The sequence below is a fragment of the Syzygium oleosum genome, unplaced genomic scaffold (assembly GCF_021117445.2).
Source record: "Syzygium oleosum isolate NSW1041296 unplaced genomic scaffold, Sole_v2.1 Sole_v2.01, whole genome shotgun sequence".
NCBI classification, from domain to species: Eukaryota; Viridiplantae; Streptophyta; class Magnoliopsida; order Myrtales; family Myrtaceae; genus Syzygium; species Syzygium oleosum.
This window is the reverse complement of record NW_026607485.1, coordinates 17744793-17765602: the sequence shown is the minus strand read 5'-3', so window position 1 is coordinate 17765602 and position 20810 is coordinate 17744793. Positions and strand designations below refer to the sequence as shown.

The window sequence follows — 20810 nt, the reverse complement described above, 5'->3', positions numbered from 1 at the left end:
GGAAGGATGAAGAGTTACTTTGCCACGGCCCGGTATATTCAGCATCATACCATCCCGGCTGAGATACTCCCGAAGATCCCGGTCGTGACAGTACGGAATACTCTTCAGACCCAAATCAAAATCACCGAAGAAAAGGCGATGAAGGCCCAGGATAAGGCAGATGCTCTGGCTGAAGAGAATGCACGATTACGGCGCGCCTTGAAGGCCCATTCGTCTATAGATCACGTGGCCTCTAAAAAGAGGAAGACTATCTGATTTCTGGTTTGGTTTAGGGAGTTTTCCTTTCTTTTTAAGATGGAATGTTAGCTTACATTTGCACTTCATGCTATTGATGTTTTTTGGTAATAAATGTTGCTGAACGATTTTTATAAGAATTCTTTTGAGACATTTTCCATTTTGAGCAATTCAATGAAAAACGTTGAGCTATAATTTGTAAATTTTGGAATCAGTCCAGGTTTTTATTGAATAAAGCAATTTGGAATTTCGAGATTTACTGGACGAATCGGTCGTTCGAAAGAAATTTCATCTTGAGGGTCTAGAGGATGTCATGGACCGACTCGTTATTCTTACTTGTCGTATTTATTCCACCGTTACTTTTTGCAGGTAATTTGCCACGGATCCCCTTCATCCTCATGATACCCGATGACGATAACCAACGATTGAAAAATTTGTCATCTATGTACTAATCTCGAGGCATGCGAAGGGACGGGAATCATGGACCCTCATATATGGGATGCAAGCCAATCCGATGACTCAGATGATTCTAATCCGAATGATGAAGAGATACGACGGAACTTGGAAATCCATGAGAAATCTAAGCCTCTGACCGCCGAAGAAACCGTGGTGATCAACCTTGGCGACATGGAGAATCCTAGAGAGGTGAAGATTGGGGCATGTCTCCCTGAAGATGTGGCCAAACGCTTGACCCAATTGTTGAAGGATTATCAAGACATCTTTGCCTGGTCTTATGCTGACATGCCGGGTCTCGATCGATCGATTGTCGAACATTGTTTACCGACTGATCCTTCAGTTGAGCCTGTGAAGCAAAGGCCGCGAAGAGTTAAGCCAGAACTGGCAAAGAAGATCAAGGAAGAGATCATGAAGCTTCTTGACGTGGGATTTATTGAGACTACCCAATACTCAGAGTGGGTCGCTAATGTAGTCCCAGTATTGAAGAAAGACGGTCGGGTTCGAGTATGTGTCGACTACCGAGATCTGAATAAAGCTAGTCTTAAAGATGATTTTCCACTTCCACACATTGATGTGCTTGTGGACAGCACAGCTGGGTTCGAACTATTCTCCTTTATGGATGGTTTCTCAGGTTATAATCAGATCTTGATGAACGAAGATGATAAGTTGAAAACGGCATTTACCACTCCTTGGGGGACATTTCATTACAAGGTGATGCCCTTCGGTCTTAAAAATGCTGGGGCAACTTACCAGCGGGCAATGGTCACGTTGTTCCATGACATTATGCATAATGAGATCGAGGTCTATGTTGACGATATGATTGCAAAAACTCGACGTGGAGAAGATCACATAGAAACCTTGACGAAATTATTCGACAGGCTTCGTAAGTTCAAATTGCGCCTCAATCCGGCAAAATGCGTGTTCGGGGCAGCCTCTGGCAAACTACTTGGCTTCATTGTTAGTAAGAAAGGGATTGAGATTGACCCGTCAAAAGTGAAGGCCATTTGTGAGATAAAATCTCCCTCTTCGGTGAAGGAAGTTCCTAGCTTAATGGGCAGACTAAACTATATTGCCAGATTTATTTCTCAGCTATCTGAGACAGCGAAGCCTTTCTTTAAACTCCTCAAGAAGAATGCGCTGGTTAGATGGGATGAAGAGTGTGAACTGGCATTCGACAAGATTAAGCACTACTTGATGAATCCGCCAGTGCTTGTTCCACCAACGTCGGGGCAACCTCTGATCCTGTACCTTACAATCCACAGTGAATTCTTAGGTGCCATGCTTGCTCAGAAAAGTAAAGAGGATGGAAAGGAGCGTGCGATTTATTATTTGAGCAAGAAATTCACCGCCTCTGAGACGAACTATTCCGAAGCAGAAAGAACGTGCGCAGCATTAGTTTGGGTACTACACAGATTGAGGCAATACACTTTGCACTATCAGATATTGCTTGTGACAAAGTGTGATCCCGTCAAATACTTGCTCAATCAACCCGCTTTGGTTGGAAAACTGGCAAAATGGCAGATTCTCATCTCAGAATTCAATGTTCAATTCATGTCTCAGAAATCAGTCAAAGGACGAGTAATTGCTGATGTCTTGGCTGAAAATCCTGGGAAAAATGAGGATCTGGATCCGTTAGAAGATAGAGTCATGCCAATTGATGAGTATGTATGGACCATGTATTTTGATGGAGCCGTAAACTTGTCAGGATCAGGTATCGGGGCAGTTTTAATATCTCCAGGCGGACAACATTATCCGCGAAAATTGATATTTCCTTGTACGAACAATATCGCCGAATATGAAGCATGCATCCTCGGGTTACAAGCTGCAATTGAAATGGGAGTAGCTCAACTTAAGGTGTTCGGGGATTCAACCCTCATTATTCTTCAGACCGTTGGTAAATGGCAAACTAGAGATGCTAAGTTGCAGCCCTATCACGTCTATCTGGAGGAGTTGGTGGAAGAGTTTGAAGACGTTTCGTTTGAATACTTGCCAAGGACTCAAAACAGTTTTGCCGATGCTCTGGCTACGTTATCGGCAATGCTACGAGTGACAAGTGGGCTAGAAGTTGAACCTTTAATGATAGAGGTCTTACAGAAACCGGCTTATTGTATGGCCTTGACAGAGGAGCCCGACGGCAAGCCGTGGTATCATGATATCAAGGCATATCTTCAAACACAGGAATTTCCCGAGAGAAGTACCGCATCCGACCAAAAGTATATCAAGAAAATGGCGTCGAAGTTCTTCTTGAGCGGAGAATGCTTATACAAGCGGTCTTATGATTCGATTTTATTAAGGTGTGTTGATTCAACCGAGGCGTTTCATTTGATGCTAGAAGTACATGAGGGAGTATGTGGTCCACACATGAATGGTCATATGCTAGCAAGGAAGATAATGAGGATGGGTTATTACTTGGCTCACTTTAGAGAGTGATTGCATTCAAGCATGTCCGAAGTTGTCACAAATGCCAGATCCATGGTGACAAGATTAAAACTCCTCCGAATGAATTGCATCAAATGTCTGAACCATGGCCATTTTCTATGTGGGGGCATCGACATGATTGGCCCAATTAATCCTAAAGCGTCAAATGGGCATCGGTTTATCCTGGTCGCTATCGATTACTTTTCGAAGTGGATCGAAGCTATGTCCTATACGACAGTGACGGCCCGGATTGTGGTGAAGTTCATTCGTCGAGACATCATTGCTCGATATGGTGCACCTGAGACCATAATTACTGACAATGGATCGAATCTAAATAATAAGTTGGTGGATGATCTGTTCAAGGAGTTCAAGATCAAGCATCTGAATTCCTCTCCATATCGTCCGCAGATGAACGGAGCGGTCGAAGCAGCCAACAAGAATATCAAGAAAATCTTGGCTAAAACAGCTGAGAACTATCGTGATTGGCATGAGAGATTACCTTTTGCACTTATGGCATATCGGACTTCTATTCGGACATCTACAGGGGCAACTCCATATTCTCTTGTGTACGGTATGGAAGCAGTTCTACCTGTTGAGGTTCAAATTCCTTCGTTACGTATTCTTTCACAGGTACAATTGTCAGAAGCAGATTGGATCCAGCAGAGGTTGGACCAATTGAACATGATTGATGAAATAAGGCTTAGAGCTCTATGTCATGGCCATTGCTACCAACAACGAGTGGCTAAATCTTTCAACAAGAAAGTCAAGCCTCGACATTTTCAGGTAGGTGACCTTGTCCTGCGGAAGTTATTGCCGATAGTTCCTCTTGCAGGAGGAAAATTCGCCCCGAATTATGGCGGCCCGTACATTGTGAAGAAAGTCCTTCCGGGGGGTGCTTTGATTTTGGCCGAGATGGATGGTCGTGTTTTTTCAAATCCAGTTAATTCTGATTCTGTGAAGAAGTATTACACTTGATTTGTACTCATTCTGACTTTGTTTCTATCAAGTTTCAAATTGAATTTCATTGATGTTGCTAAGCTTTGTTTGAGGAAGGCTTTTGATTTGGCAATGCATTTGTCCTAATGAAGCGATCATATTGCATGAGAGACTTCAAGATGACGAAAGGCAAGTCATGTCCATATACGTCCCGAATAATAATCCCTAGTGCGAGTTGAGTGAAAATTCCGTGCTGACAAGGTAAAGGATTATCTCACGAAAAGTATGACGACCAAAATGATGAGAGGCATTCATTTCCTCTATCTAAGCACTACAGGTTATCATTTGCTTAAACCCTTTGATCGGAGTTTCATTTCTTACCCCTGTCGGGAACAACCCCATACCGGGGCAATTTCTTAGAAAGTTCAAAATGGTTAGAATTTTCTTGCTTTCACTTGCATCAATCTTCAAGTATATTTATTGCATGCAAGTTCTGTGTTAGCTCGAGTGCCTTAGATATGACGAAGAGCATTTCTTTCTATATCCTTACATATTATACCCTTTGCATACCCAATTTGAGCGGTGAATTCATTTCAACTCGATTGAGGATCATCTTTGTGATAAATAAATGAAATCATCTCAAAGAAAGTTCAAGGCAAATGGGAGCTCGAAAGAAAATTCGTCAGAAAGGACGCAAAAGGACTCCATTAAATCGAAGTTCTCTCTCTCGGAAAAATCTCTCGAAAAGAAAATCTCTCAAAAAAAAAAAAGAGAGAGAGAAAGAAAAGCTTCAGCAAGAACTGAGTCGACATACAAGATCAGTCTTCAAGGAAAAGACAGTTTGAAGGTTCATTTGTGGAGCAATTGCTAGAGATAGGTCAATGGTACCAGTAGCATAATTGGATGATCACCAATCTCCATGTTCATAATACCCTCTTTGATGGAAATAGGCCATTCATTTCAAGCCTACCCGAACCTACGTTACAACCCTTACCAAAGTCTCTTCAGAATAGGGCACTTGAGTTAACGTAGAGTTTTAAATGCTTATAAATGTTGCTCGAAAAAGTGCGAGCAAGATTTTTCTATCTCATTTTTTGCAGCATTCCTGACTTGTAAACCCGGAGCAGCTGGTGATATCAATTCTTTCAATAGCCTCGACTCGAAGAGTCCCTTTTGCTAAGCCATTGACCAAACCCACGTTTCAGTCCTTATAAAGACCTTTCAGATTGGCTAAGTTATACTGATTTTGAGAATATCCAAACCCTTGTCAAGCACGACGAAGAGAGTTTGAGTGATTCTTATACCCGCATCAAAGGTCGGGTCAAAAGCCTTTCATTGAGAGTGAGTGGAAAGTCCTTTCTGATTAAAGATCTCTCATTTAATGTGATCAAATTGTCGAAAGGACGAAATGGATGTTCTTATTGATAAACTCCTCAGTGAAGCTTAGTAATGCTAATGTAATCAAATTGTCAAGAGGACGAGATGGTTGTTCTTATTGATAAATCCCCCGGTGAAGCTTGGTAATGCAAGCAGATTCATGAATTATGTTTTCTCTGCCTCTACGCATGTGTTATTTTAACCTTTTCTTAGGTAAAAACAGGAGCGATGCTATTGGCTCCGTCATAAGAAAAATTCAGGTGACATATCTCTTGGTGTTGCTAAGTGGAGTACGAAGCACACCCCACCTCATGGTGTTGCTAAGTGGAGTACGCGGCACACCCCATTTTATGTTGCCAAGTGGAGTACGCGGCAGCATAATTTCTCATTTGGTGTTGCCAAGTGGAGTACGCGGCACACCCCATTTCATGTTCGCCAAGTTAAGTACGCGGCGGCATAATTTCCCATTTTATGTTGCTAAGTGGAGTACGCGGCGGCATAATTTCTCATTTGGTGTTGCCAAGTGGAGTACGCGGCACACCCCATTTCATGTTCGCCAAGTGGAGTACGCGGCAGCATGATTTCTCATTTGGTGTTGCCAAGTGGAGTACGCGGCACGCCCCATTTTATGTTGCCAAGTGGAGTACGCGGCAGCATAATTTCTCATTTCATGTTGCCAAGTGGAGTACGCGGCAGCATAATTTCTCATTTGGTGTTGCCAAGTGGAGTACACGGCAGCATAATTTCTCATTTGGTGTTGCCAAGTGGAGTACGCGGCACACCCCATTTCATGTTCGCCAAGTGGAGTACGCGGCGGCATAATTTCTCATTTGATGTTGCCAAGTGGAGTACGCGGCGGCACGGTTTCTCATTTGGTGTTGCTAAGCGGAGTACGAAGCACACCCTATTTCATGACCCTTTTCGTGATTGCCCAGTGGTATAGGCAACACACCCCATTCTTTCTTCATATCATGCGCTATTTCGCATCTGTAGGAAACTACAGGTAACAGATAGGCAATCCTGTACCTCGAGAACCTTACTTCCAGTGGACCGGAAGTTTGGAGATCGAGGGAAGTCAAAGCATTATAAAGCTTTTCCTCACTTGGACGCTTTTTGTGCGATCCGTATGTAAGGCTCTTTCACCGCTCTACACGAAGTGAGAAGCCTTAGCATACGTTCTTTATTGTTTGCATATCATGCATCATTACATTTTAAAAAAAAAATCATTCATCATTTTGCATAGTTTAAATTTAGGTCTCAGTCTTTGAGCGAAACCTCTACGAGCTTCCACTCAAAGAGGGGCAGCTGTTGACACCTAAATTTCGGCGCATCATTTAGTGGTTAATTGCATAGAAAATTAGGGATTAAATTTTAACCCCTAAACAAAAATATTAAAATCGCATAGCATAAAGTTTAGGTTCATATAGATTAATTGCATTCCGCATCGGATTGGCGGTGGTAAGCGAGCTTAAAATTCATCACGTAAATCGAGCTTGGGCACCGAACGAGACTCGTCTCACTCGGAAAGCATGGGCCGAAAATCACACGCAAAAGGGCTTGGTTGTCTTAATTTGAGCTTAAATTAGCCCATTATGCTTAATTAAAGAAAAGCCCAAATTAATTCAGCCCACTTAAAATTAAATGATAATTAAAGCCTAAGCCCAAGCCTAAGCCCATTAGGACTAGAAAGCCCAGCTAATTGACCCAGGTTTACATTATAAATATATCGTTATGTGTCATAATTAAAGAGGGGACTCTGAGAATTTTCGGAGAAGAGAAATTCGGAGAAGTCGGAGGCTACGTAATTAAAACACAAGGCCACGAGAGAGAAGGAGAGAGGAGCTGCAGCTCTCCTCGGCGGTCACCATCGAGAGAGAAAAATAGAGAGGGAGGTCGGCCATTAGAGGAGTTATTTGTGTCGCGTCTCACATTGCTGGTCAGGGGGCGTCTTCATCAGAAAATTCACGATTGGTACGCCATCACTTCGCAGGAGACAATCCGGAGAAAGAAAGAGAGCAACCAAAAGCACAAAAAAGGAGAAGACTTTGAAGCGGTGGTCTTTGTCTGGAGTGGTCCAAGCCGAGAGAGAGGGGCAGAGGAAGCTTTCACCAAAGGAAAAAAAAGAAGCTTTTCTTTGTCCATCTCCCCTGATTGCACGAAGGAGTCTCCCTCTCACATCTTTGTCCACAAGGGATTTTTCTTCCTCTGCAAAGAGAAGGCGTTCACAAGAGAAAACGCCAAAGAGGATCCCCGACTGTACACACGTTCTGCAAAGTCAGAGGTCTTCCAACACCGCCCTGGTCATCATCTTTGCTCCGCCTCCAGACCGTGAACAAACAGCCCCAACGACGTTGACCGGTTGCTGCTGTGAGTCTCGCCGAGCATCAACAACGATTCTTGTGCCTCTCGTTAGCCTCAACGCAGCGTCGCCTCCGTGACTCACCGCCTCGCACCTAGCGACACTTGTTCTTTCTCTGTTTTTGCAGATTGTCGAGCACCAATACGAGGTCACCATCTGAACCATTCAACGAGCCACAACGCCGACGAGCTTCTCGTGATCCACCGCGAACCGCCGCTCCCGACGCACCCCGTTCCGATCAGCAATCCCGATCCGCTACAGATTCAAATTAGGAAAGAAATCTGCAAATCAGGTAATTATCATATCCCGATTTGGTTTGAATATTTTGTTGCCTAATTCGTGCTTATTGATATCTAATTTTGCATATTTGGATAATAAGCATTATTTCAATTAGGATTTTATTTCTTTTTTTGGAAATCTTGGATATCTATTACTTTTCAAATTTGGATAGAATTTAGAATTTTCAAAATCTTTTGAATATATCCAAGATATTTAAGATATTTAATTTTTTTCAAGATGTGATCGATTAGGAAAATTTCCTAATCCGCAACCGCACACGTGGAAATAAATCTATCTATCAGGCTTTAGATAGAGTTATTTCCATAGCGGGTATTTCGAATTTTAGGATCGATCTGTCAGGCTTCAGATCGAAACTTAATTCGAAAGATTTAGCGGTTATATTTTTTTTACTTGATTTTAATTTCGAATTTGGCATTTTTAATTCCGAATTTCATTAAAAAAAATACAAAAAAATAATATGCCCGTCATTAGAAATAGATCACGTCGTCGCATGACATATAGTTTGCATGTTAGGTTGCATTAATCGCAAGTCAATTTTTGCACGTCATTACATATAGGTTAGCTTTCATTTAAATAAAAGAAAATCAAAAAAAGAAATTTCTGCACCTTTGAACTCTAAGCCATGATTTATCAAAATTGTCAAATTGAGTATTTTCCTGAAATTGGTACCGAAAGGGCGTTAGGGAATCTAGCGTAACCAAGTCCCCGAATCTATAATTTCTGGTTCGCAGAAATAAAATAGTACTCCCGCTATTTTATTTAGGTTTCTAATCAACCTACCCTAAATGATTAGTGGCGACTCCCATTGAAAATATTTGCATGCTCACAATTGGACCTAAGTTGCGATTTGGTAGAGTTTGGGAGAACTCGAGCTAGGTTAGTTAATTTAATTGACCTAGTAATCCATTAGCCTAAGATCGAAACCCGATTTTTGTTAGGTCGCGACACACTAATAATTGTTAAATCTCATAGAGCCATGGCCTAGTAGTATGTAGTTCTACAAAATGGGGGAAATTGTCCAATCAATTTAAATCTATTATACGGATACCAATTTAGTCCTAAACTTTATAGTTTTACTAATTCAGTGCTAAACCTTTTCATGAAATTCCAATGTAGTTTTTTGGCTAATTTTTGTTGGAAATCACGGATATTGCAGTGTGTCATTTAGGATAGTTGGCAATGATTGGATCGCTACGTTAACGGTTTCCGACGAAAATTGATCAAAATGACTACATTGAAATTTCGAGCAAAGATTTAGGACTAAATTGACAAAAATAAAAAGTTTTTAACTCAATTGATATTCGTACAATAGATTTGGGATTTAATTGGGTAATTTTCTGATACAAAATGATATTGACTATAACCATTGAATCGAGCACGAAATAGACTTGATTCCCCACATCCTTAGGTGCAAAGAATCACCTGCTTGGATAATTCACTCTAGTTTTATTTTGCGTCCACCACAAGTGGCTTACATAACCTATGTATATCTATATTTCTTTCGCCTATATGTATTGAGCTCACACGTTTTGAATTTTCATAATCCTACCATTCTCTGAGTAAGATTATAGTAGTAAGAAAGCAAAGCTATGATCCGTGTTTCGCTTTAACGACTTAGGCTTTTATAACAAGTAGGACTATGTACCAATAATGTTTGGCATTCGTCCACAATATTTGCTACTTGAGATATGATTTACTATGACGTTTTAGTCTCATGACACTGGAAAAATGGACCACTCAAAATATTCTTGTTATTACTTATATTCTCCAAAAAAGTGGAACCCGCTCTTTGCTGAGTTTCATTGTGGCCTACGCTATGTTTGTTCACATTTTGAGATGTGAAATATTATGGCATCGTAATCTCATGACATTGGAAAAAAGGATAGTATCGCACCTAACAAATTTCGTAAATAATTATCGGACGAGTGATGTATATGTCAGACATATAAAATAACACTTTCGTTTAATATATGCTTTATTTTTTTAGTGGAATCTTTCAAGATAGAACTATTGCGCATACTATAGGGTTTAGATTGTCATGTGAATTAAAAAGTACACTGTAAAGCCTGTGATGCCCATCTGTAGCCTTCTTGGCTGCTTGACCTGCCTGCTTTGTGTTCCATTAGTTAATGTATAACTACCATACTTTGTATTTATTCTATAAAGTCTTATTTGCCTAGCAAACAAAGAAAAGTAGACAGTATTCAAGAAAAAGACCAAAAATCCATATTTATTCAAGAATAAGAGCAAAAACCCAATTCTTCCCTTCTATGGCAAAATAGAAGGTTATGATTCACTCCCTGCCATCGAATCACCTATGAGGAATAATTAATCTGATTTTAAACTATTGAAAATGGTAGGTTCCATGTAGATCCTACATGCGTTCCTCCAAATCTGTCCGTATAGATTGCATTCAGTATATATACTAGGTCTATGAGATACTTACGACTGTATTAGGTAAATTCTACACTCCATGGTTCAAAAAGTGTCGAATGCAATCACCAAACCTGTCTTAGTCATGCTGGCTTCTTTCTTATGAGTAGTTCATGAAAATGGTTTAGATGGTGTGTAAACACGGATATTTTATTTATTCGAATCAATCATTTGATGTTAGGTGACTTAAATCTTTTATGTCGTCTTTCAATATAACAATGCGGCGTTTATGGAGTTTTCAAAAATGGTTCTCACAAACTCATCCATGGCGCTCATAACCCCTTCTCATTATCACCACCTTCTGTCACAGCTTCCCTCATTTTGTTCCATCACCTCATTGGCCTTTCTTCTGCATCTCCCCATCAATTGATTGCCCAGGACTTGGAATCCTATTGTCTCGTGACTGCAACATGAAAATGACGACTTATTGTGATACATATTATGTGACTCGCCCAATGACCAGAAGATCTATCACAGGTTTTTTGCATTAAATTGGGAGATCCCTAACCTCGTGGAAGACAAAGAAACAATCAATGATCTCTTTATCATTAGCTGGCTTAGAATATTGAGCTATGGCAAAAACTATTTGTGAGATAATTTGGATACAAGGTTTTCTATCGGATCTTGGGGTACAAATTGATGGAGAAAGTGAATTATATTGTGATAATGATGCAGCACTCAAATTAGAAGCAAGCCCGGTTTTTCATGAAAGGACAAAACACATAAAAGTTGAGTGTCATTTCACTTGAGAAAAGATTCAAGAAGGGATTATTACAACTCGAGGAATTGGAACTGCGAAGTAGCCTACGGACATTTTCACTAAGCCATAATGCAAGAGACAGCATGCGTATCTACTAAGAAAGCTGGGCATCTTTGACATATATAAGCTGCTAGCTTGAGGGGGAGTGTTGGAGAAAGATCCGATTTGGTTCTTGATTCCGATTCTAATCACGAAGATCAAGAATTAATCGATTCAATCAATCAAGGATTGAGAACTAATTGATTCAGTCAATCGGGATATAATAGAAAAATGTATCATGTTTATTCTTTCTTTGATCCTTTTTGGTACTATAAGTATTGGCATGTACAATACAACAGTACAATTTTCAATATTCCTTCTTCCTTTACATTTCTGTCAGAATATTATAAGCTGGTATCCATAGAGTGAGCAAGAGCTCATAAAAGGGTGTATTAATTATACAAAGCACACAGAGATTAAGCACTTAAAGAAAAAGCATACTACATGATATGCATTATTGTAAAGCTTTGGGCTGGTACTTTCTCTCCAACCCCACACGCACCCGCACAATGCGATGCGATCAGCATGTGGGCGCATTAGGGATCTTGCACTTGCTGGGGAGCTCCATCGCGAGCTTCGGGTCGACCCCGATCGAGGGCAAGATCGTCGAGTTCTTGTACTGGCAGAAGCACTTCAAGTCCGCGTGCGAGAGCCCCGCACAGCACTCGCTCGTGGGCGGTGGTGGGTTCGGCGGCGTCGCGGCCGGCTTGCAGGCCATCAGCTCCGAGTAGGTCATGTTGCATATGGTCTGTGCGTCGGCACAGCAAGCGATCGCCACCATCAATCCCAACAGAATCGCCGCCTTCTTGCGGGTTGCTTCCATCTTGTTGTTGTCTAAGTGATGACGGACACACTCGTAGTCTCTCTAATTCGAGGTTATGCTTGCTTCTTGGCCACGAGAGAGGGAGTGATGTTTCATGGGTTTTATATAGAGAATCGATTAGGGATCATTTGGGGATTGCACGTGAATATACATTGGTTCTAAGTAGGTCACCACTTGCATTGTGGTGTCACTATGTGTACTTGTGGTTGCAAGAGAGGTCAATTTTCTTCGTTGATTTTCGTTGCCGAAAGGGATTATTTCGCATTGTCCATACGTTGTTTGTCTAGTTTTTCGATCGCATGACGGCTTGATATAAGGAGAACGGCCACGTTTGGTGTTCCTTGGATTCTTGAACATTGATCGAACCGTCTTGTGACGGTGGAGATTCCTATTTAGTCCTCTTCCTTAGCTATCACGAGAGATTAAGACAGGGTAGTGGTAATCATCGTGATTAGACATTGAAGAACCTAGGTTTAGTTTTAGGAGTCATGTACGTCCACTAAATAAAATATTTCGTTTTCTAGATTCTAGTTGCGGGAATTGCAACGATACCCTTGTGTTTTGCTCAATATATTAGTAAAGACGTTTCTCTAGTCATGTTTTTCTCTATCCTCGATTAGGGGATCTCATACAACTCTTTTGATCGGTGAATTACAAACATCGGCATTATCCGCATATATAGTTACAGTTTGCACTTGGATGGTGTTCGTATAATAACTTGCCAATCAAATGCCTCAAATCAGTCATATATGGAGGAAGATACAGCCGGTTTTGAACTCCCCGTCAATTCATTTTCGTCCTGTGACCCGCTTGGGAAGGAAATGTAGTCCCCATTCGCACCTCATGCCCTACACCTTGTAAGGCAAGGTACCGTTGCCATCCCAAATCTCGATCGTAATTTCGGAGGCTGTGTAGATTAACCAACTCCGGCTTTGTCATTTGGGGTGTTCGGTTTCCGGTGGGTCGATTGCTACCCTAGAACCGGACAGCCTCGTGTTTTGCTCAATATATTAGTAAAGACGGCCTCTCTATCTAGTTTTAAAAAGAGTCATGTTTTTCTCTATCCTTGATTAGAGGACCTCCTACAACTCTTTTGATCTGCGGATTACAAACATGGATATTGTCCGCATATATAGTTACAGTTTGCACAGAGATAATGTTCATATAAATAACTCGCCAATCAAATTCCTCAAATCAATCTATATGGAGGAAAACATAGCCCGTTTTAAACTCCCTACCAATGGATTTTCGTCCTGTGACTCGCTCAAGATGGAAACATAGTTCCCATTCCCACCTCATGCCCTACACCTTGCTAGGCAAGGTAACTATTGCCATCTCAAATCTCGGCCCTAGTTTTCGAGGCCATGTAGATTAACCAACTCGGGCTTCGCCATTAGGGGCGATCGGTTTCAAGCTGGGTCGATTCCCACCTTGAAATTAGACTGAACAGGGTCGGTTCCCCGTTTGTGGAATCGGAAATCGGCCCTCCTAGTTCTGAACTAGACCGACCAGTTCGATCAGGTTCTAGGGTCTGTCCCAGAACCGGTAATTCCTTTGTTAATTTTTAATTTTTTGGTTTCTTCTATTCCTTACATCTTGAACTCCAAAAGTTTCAAATGGGCTTTTGCTTGCACATGGTGATGTCGCTTCCACCATCTACCAGAGCAATTGTACCTCAGTATGTTGCGATGAATTCAAATAGTTACACCTTGTATTTTGTTCTTTTCCGCATCAATTTTTGTTTGTTCCTTCCATATGCATCTTCTTGGTTAAAGAGCTAAAACTGAGAGTTTCCCAACATTAAAAGACAAAAAATGAGCATTAGTTTCATCTTTCGTTAAATAAATGTTTATGTGATTAGGTTGCGGCGCTAATTGATGATCGACTAGTCTGCCACTGGATTTTGCTGTTATTACTCTATTACATGGCGTTGTATCAACATATGTTAAATACTTAAAAATGCATATATATGGACAAACAAATTTGTAGTCATTACTTCATTTCTGCTGAAGGTAAGAATGGAATGCATCCCAAACGTCTTTACTCTTTAAGAGCAAAAGAATTATAAAAAAAAATATATTAGTCCGATCGGGTCCGGGCGGTCTGGTTCCGCACCTCGAATCAAGAATTGGACCGAGAACCACTGGTTCCAAATTTTGGGAACTAGGAATCCCCTAGAACTAGTCAAATCGATCTCGATCCCGACTTGGAACCAAATCGACGCTCACCCCTATTCTCCATCCTTGTCATCACTCAATATTGGAAGTTGTGTGGATGACTCTCTCTTTCGAAAATTCTTTTTGTCTTTTTTTTATGCTTATCTACATATACCGAGTTTATCATTACCGATGAGTCCCTCATGACCGATGGCCGTGATTGCTTTGAGTCCATGGACCTGAGTCTACAGAAGAGTTTCTCCTCTAATCTTCCTGATTTTTTTGGTCATACTCTAATCTTACTAATTAAAAAAAATTAGATAAATTTATTTTATGGACAACGTAGTAATCAATAAAAACTATATAAAACCGTGTTTCTAAGTGGAATCAATGGAAAAAATGTGGGATCAATGGAGGTCGCATTGTTTTTCTTATTATATGGGATTGACAATATTTGTTAGACTAAGTCTAAACAATAACTTCATACCATGACACTAATAATTGTTTAATCTCGTAGAGCCATGGCCTAGTAGTATCCAGCTTTACAAAATGGGGGAATTGTCCAATCAGTCTTAAACTTATTATATGGATGTCAATTCAGTAATAAATTTTCCCGTTTTACTAATTAAGTCCTAAACCTTTTCGTGAAATTCCAATGTAATTCTTTCAGCCAAATTTCGTTGGAAATTGTTGACTTTGCAGTGTGCCATGTAGGGTAGTCGGCAATGACAAGACCTCCACATTAACGATTTTCTGCAAAAATTGATGAAAATGACTACATTGGAATTTCTCGCAAAGGTTCATGACTAAATTGGCAAAAATAAAAAGTTTCGAAATGAATTGATATCTGTACAATAAATTCAGAATTGATTAGGTAGTTTTCTGGTACAAAATGATTATCGACTATAACCATTAAACTGAGCACGAAGTAGATTTGATTCCCTAAAGCTTAGGTGCAAAGAATCACTTGCTTGGATAATTCACTCTAATTTTATTTCGCGTCAGTTAGAAGTGGCTTACCAAATCTAAGTATTTCTATATTTCTTTCGCCTATATGTAATGAGTTCACATATTTCAGACTTTCATAATCCTACCATTCTTTGAGTGAGATTATAGTAGTAGGAAAACTAAGCTATGATCCGTGTTTCTCTTTAACGACCTAGGTTTCTATAACAAGTAGGACTATGTATCGATAATGTTCGACATTCATCCACAATATTTGCTATTTGAGATATGACTTACTACGACTCATGACACTGCAAAAACGGTCCATTCAAAATAGGAAAAATTCCAAATAAGAACTCGAAGTGCTCTCATTTTTTCAAATAAGGGTTTGAAGTGGACTTAAACAAGGGCTTAAAGTGCTCTTATTTTCTCAAATAAGGGCCTAAAATGGCTATAACAGTTTCAAATAAAGGCCTCACCTCACCGGCTGGCTAAATTTTCAAGTCGACTAAGGGCATTTTCGTCCAAATATAATTTTAATATAAATTTTAGTTAGATTAGATTAAAAATTTAAAAAAAGAAAAAGAAAAACAGGGGGCTGGGCAGCCAGCCCTCCCTGCTTATGGTTGCCACCCCATCGCCGGTGGGGCGGCGGCAACGGCCTGCTGGCCCTTGCCCAAGTCTGTGGGAGGATCGTCGGCCCTCACCCAGGTCTAGCGGCCCTCTCCCAGATCTCGGCGAGGTCCAGCGACCTTCGCCCAAATTTAGGAGAGGATCGCCGCCCTCTCCTGACTCTGGCGAGGGCTAGCGGGCCTTCGCCTCTGGCTAGCAAGGGTCGCTGGTCATCGCCGAGACGCCAGCGACCCTGCCGGCCATCGCCGCCGCCCCACCGACGATGGGGCGGTGACCACAGGCAAGAGGGCTGCTGCCAGCCCTCCCCCTTATTTTTTTATTTGTTTTTTTTTTTAAACTTTAGCTTTTTTTTTCATTTTGAGTTTGTTTTTTATGAAAAAAAATTAAAAGACGAAAATGCCCTTGACTCTGGTGAGATCAAGCTCCTTTTTAGACTAGGATAGTCACTTCATACTCTTATTTAAGACAAAGTTCACTTCAGGCCCTTATTTGAGAAAATGAGGGCACTTCATATCCTTATTTGACACATGGTTCACTTTAGGCCCTTAATTGAGAAAACGAGAGCACTTCGGATCCTTATTTGAAATTTTCCCCTCAAAATATTCTTGTTATTACTTATATTCTCCAAAAAAGTGGATCATGCTCTTTGCTGAGTTTCATTGTGGCCTACACTATATCCATTCACAATTTGAGATATGAAATATTATGGCATCGTAATCTCATGACATTGGATGACAGTGTCGCACCTAATAAATGTCGTAAATAATTATCGGACGAGTGATGTATATGTCAGACATATAAAATAACACTTTCGTTTAATATATGCTTTATTTTTTAGTGGAATCTTTCAAGATAGGACTATTGAGCATACTATAGGGTTTAGATTGTCATGTGAATTAAAAAGTACACTGTAAACCCTGTGATGCCCATCTGTAGCCTTCTTGGCTGCTTGATCTGCCTGCTTTGTGTTCCATTAGTTAATGTATAACTACCAGACTTTGTACTTATTCTATAAAGTCTTATTTGCCTAGCAAACAAAGAAAAGTAGACAGTATTCGAGAAAAAGACCAAAATTCCTAATATATTCAAGAATAAGAGCAAAATCCCAATTCTTCCCTTCTATGGCAAAACAAAAGGTCATGACTCACTCCCTGCCATCGAATCACCTATGAGGATAGGTGGAATAAATCTGATTTATATTGAAAACGGTAGGTTCCATGTAGATCCTACATGGGTTCCTCCAAATCTGACGGTTTATATTGAATTGAGTATATATACTAGGTCTGTGGGATACTTACGACTGTATAAGGTAAATTCTACACTCCATGGTCCAAAAAGTGTCGAATGCAATCACCAAACCTGTCTTAGTCATGCTGGCTTCTTTCTTACGAGTAGTTCATGAAAATGTTTTAGATGGTGTGTAAACACAAATATATTTATTCGAATCAATCATTCGATATTAGGTGACCTAAATCTTTTATGTTGTCTTTCAATATAACGACGTGGCATTTATGGAGTTTTCAGAAATGGTTCTCACAAACTCATCCATGGCCCTCATAACCCCCTATCATTATCACCACCTTCTGTCACAGCTTCCCTCATTTTGTTCCATCACCTCATTGGCCTTCTTCTGCATCTCCCCATCAATTGATTGCCCAGAACTTGGAATCCTATTGTCTATCGATTGCAACATGAAAATGACGACTTATTGTGATACAGATTATGTGACTTGCCCAATGATCAGAAGATCTATCACTGGTTTTTGCATTAAATTGAGAAGATCCCTAATCTTGTGGAAGACAAAGAAACAATCAACTGTCTCTTTATATCGGAATATCGAGCTATGTTAAAAACTATTTGGGAGATAGTTTGGATATGAGGTTTCCATCGGATCTTCGGGTACAAATTCATGGAGCGAGTGAATTATTTTGTGACAATGATGCAGCACTCAAATTAGCAGCAACCCCAGTTTTTCATGAAAGGACAAAACACAGAGAAGTTGATTGTCATTTCACTCGAGAAAAGATTCAAGAAGGGATTATTACAACTCGAGGAATTGGAACTGCGAAGTAGCCTCCGGACATTTTCACTAAGCCTTTATGCAAGAGACATCATGCGTATCTACTAAAAAAGCTAGGCATCTTTGACATATATAAGCTGCCAGCTTGAGGATGAGTGTTGGAGGAAGATCCGATTTGGTTCTTGACTCCGATTCTAATCACAAAGATCAAGAATTAATCGATTCAGTCAATCGAGGATTGAGAATTAATTGATTCATTCAATTGGGATAAAATAGAGAATGTATCATGTTTATTCTTTCTTTGATCCTTTTTGGTACTGTAAATATTGCCATGTACAATACAACAGTACAATTTTCAATATTCCTTCTTCCTTTACATTTCTGTCAGAATATTATAAGCTGGTATCCATAGAGTGAGCAAGAGCTCATAAAAGGGTGTATTAATTATACAAAGCACACAGAGATTAAGCACTTAAAGAAAAAGCATACTACATGATATGCATTATTGTAAAGCTTTGGGCTAGTACTTTCTCTCCAACCCCACACGCACCCGCACAATGCGATGCGATCAGCATGTGGGCGCATTAGGGATCTTGCACTTGCTGGGGAGCTCCATCGCGAGCTTCGGGTCGACCCCGATCGAGGGCAAGATCGTCGAGTTCTTGTACTGGCAGAAGCACTTCAAGTCCGCGTGCGAGAGCCCTGCACAGCACTCGCTCGTGGGCGGTGGCGGGTTCGGCGGCGTCGCGGCCGGCTTGCAGGCCATCAGCTCCGAGTAGGTCATGTTGCATATGGTCTGTGCATCGGCGCAGCAAGCGATCGCCACCATCAATCCCAACAGAATCGCCGCCTTCTTGCTGGATGCCTCCATCTTGTTGTTGTCTAAGTAATGACAGACACTCGTAGTCTCTCCAATTCGAGGGTTATGCTTGCTTCTTGGCCACGAGAGAGGGAGTGATGTTTCATGTGCTTTAAATAGAGAATCGATTGGGGATCATTTGGGGATTGCACGTGAATATACATTGTTTCTAAGTAGGTCACCACTTGCATTGTGGTGTCACTATGTGTACTTGTGGTTGCAAGAGAGGTCAATTTTCTTCGTTGATTTTCGTTGCCGAAAGGGATTATTTCGCATTGTCCATACGTTGTTTGTCTAGTTTTTCGATCGCATGACGGCTTGATATAAGGAGAACGGCCACGTTTGGTGTTCCTTGGATTCTTGAACATTGATCGAACCGTCTTGTGACGGTGGAGATTCCTATTTAGTCCTCTTCCTTAGCTATCACTAGAGATTAAGACAGGGTAATGGTAATCATCGTGATTAGACATTGAAGAACCTAGGTTTGGTTTTAGGAGTCATGTACGTCCACCAAATAAAATATTTCGTCTTTTAGATTCTAGTTGCGGGAATTGCAACGATACCCTTGTGTTTTGCTCAATATATTAGTAAAGACGTTTCTCTAGTCATGTTTTTCTCTATCCTCGATTAGGGGATCTCATACAACTCTTTTGATCGGTGAATTACAAACATCGGCATTATCCGCATATATAGTTATGGTTTGCACTTGGATGGTGTTCATATAACAACTCACCAATCAAATGGCTCAAATCAGTCATATATGGACGAAGATACAGCCGGTTTTGAACTCCCCGTCAATTCATTTTCGTCCTGTGACCCGCTTGGGAAGGAAATGTAGTCCCCATTCGCACCTCATGCCCTACACCTTGTAAGGCAAGGTACCGTTGCCATCCCAAATCTCGATCGTAATTTCGGAGGCTGTGTAGATTAACCAACTCCGGCTTTGTCATTTGGGGTGTTCGGTTTCCGGTGGGTCGATTGCTACCCTAGAACCGGACAGCCTCGTGTTTTGCTCAATATATTAGTAAAGACGGCCTCTCTATCTAGTTTTAAAAAGAGTCATGTTTTTCTCTATCCTTGATTAGAGGACCTCCTACAACTCTTTTGATCTGCGGATTACAAACATGGATATTGTCCGCATATATAGTTACAGTTTGCACAGAGATAATGTTCATATAAATAACTCGCCAATCAAATTCCTCAAATCAATCTATATGGAGGAAAACATAGCCCGTTTTAAACTCCCTACCAATGGATTTTCGTCCTGTGACTCGCTCAAGATGGAAACATAGTTCCCATTCCCACCTCATGCCCTACACCTTGCTAGGCAAGGTAACTATTGCCATCTCAAATCTCGGTCCTAGTTTTCGAGACCATGCTTCGCCATTAGGGGCGATCGGTTTCAAGCCGGGTCGATTCCCACCTTGAAATTAGACTGAACAGGGTCGGTTCCCCGTTTGTGGAATCGGAAATCGGCCCTCCTAGTTCTGAACTAGACCGACCAGTTCGATCAGGTTCTAGGGTCTATCCCAGAACCGGTAATTCCTTTGTTAATTTTTAATTTTTTGGTTTCTTCTATTCCTTACATCTTGAACTCCAAAAGTTTCAAATGGGCTTTTGCTTGCACATGGTGATGTCGCTTCCACCATCTACTAGAGCAATTGTACCTCAATATGTTGCGATGAATTCAAATAGTTACACCTTGTATTTTGTTCTTTTCCGCATCAATTTTTGTTTGTTCCTTCCATATGCATCTTCTTGGTTAAAGAGCTAAAACTGAGAGTTTCCAACATTAAAAGACAAAAAAAGAGCATTAGTTTCATCTTTCGTTAAATAAATGTTTATGTGATTAGGTTGCGGCGCTAATTGATGATCGACTAGTCTGCCACTAGATTTTGTTGTTATTACTCTATTACATGGTGTCGTATCAACATATGTTAAATACTTAAAAATGCATATATATGTACAAACAAATTTGTAGTCATTACTTCATTTCTGCTGAAGGTAAGAATGGAATGCATCCCAAACGTCTTTACTCTTTAAGAGAAAAAGAATTATAAAA

At 40.7% G+C, this 20810-nt stretch overlaps 1 protein-coding gene and 1 pseudogene across 1 annotated transcript; both read right to left on the bottom strand.

The window, feature by feature from the left end:
* Positions 1-11759: 11759 nt before the first annotated feature.
* LOC130135020 (uncharacterized) lies at positions 11760-12492 on the bottom strand (annotated as a pseudogene).
* Positions 12493-18276: 5784 nt separating this feature from the next.
* Positions 18277-18800, bottom strand: LOC130140718 (putative lipid-transfer protein DIR1). Its single transcript, XM_056320898.1, has one exon. The coding sequence runs from the start codon at positions 18758-18760 to the stop codon at positions 18458-18460; it is 303 nt and encodes a 100-aa protein (XP_056176873.1). The 5' UTR covers positions 18761-18800; the 3' UTR covers positions 18277-18457.
* Positions 18801-20810: the final 2010 nt, after the last annotated feature.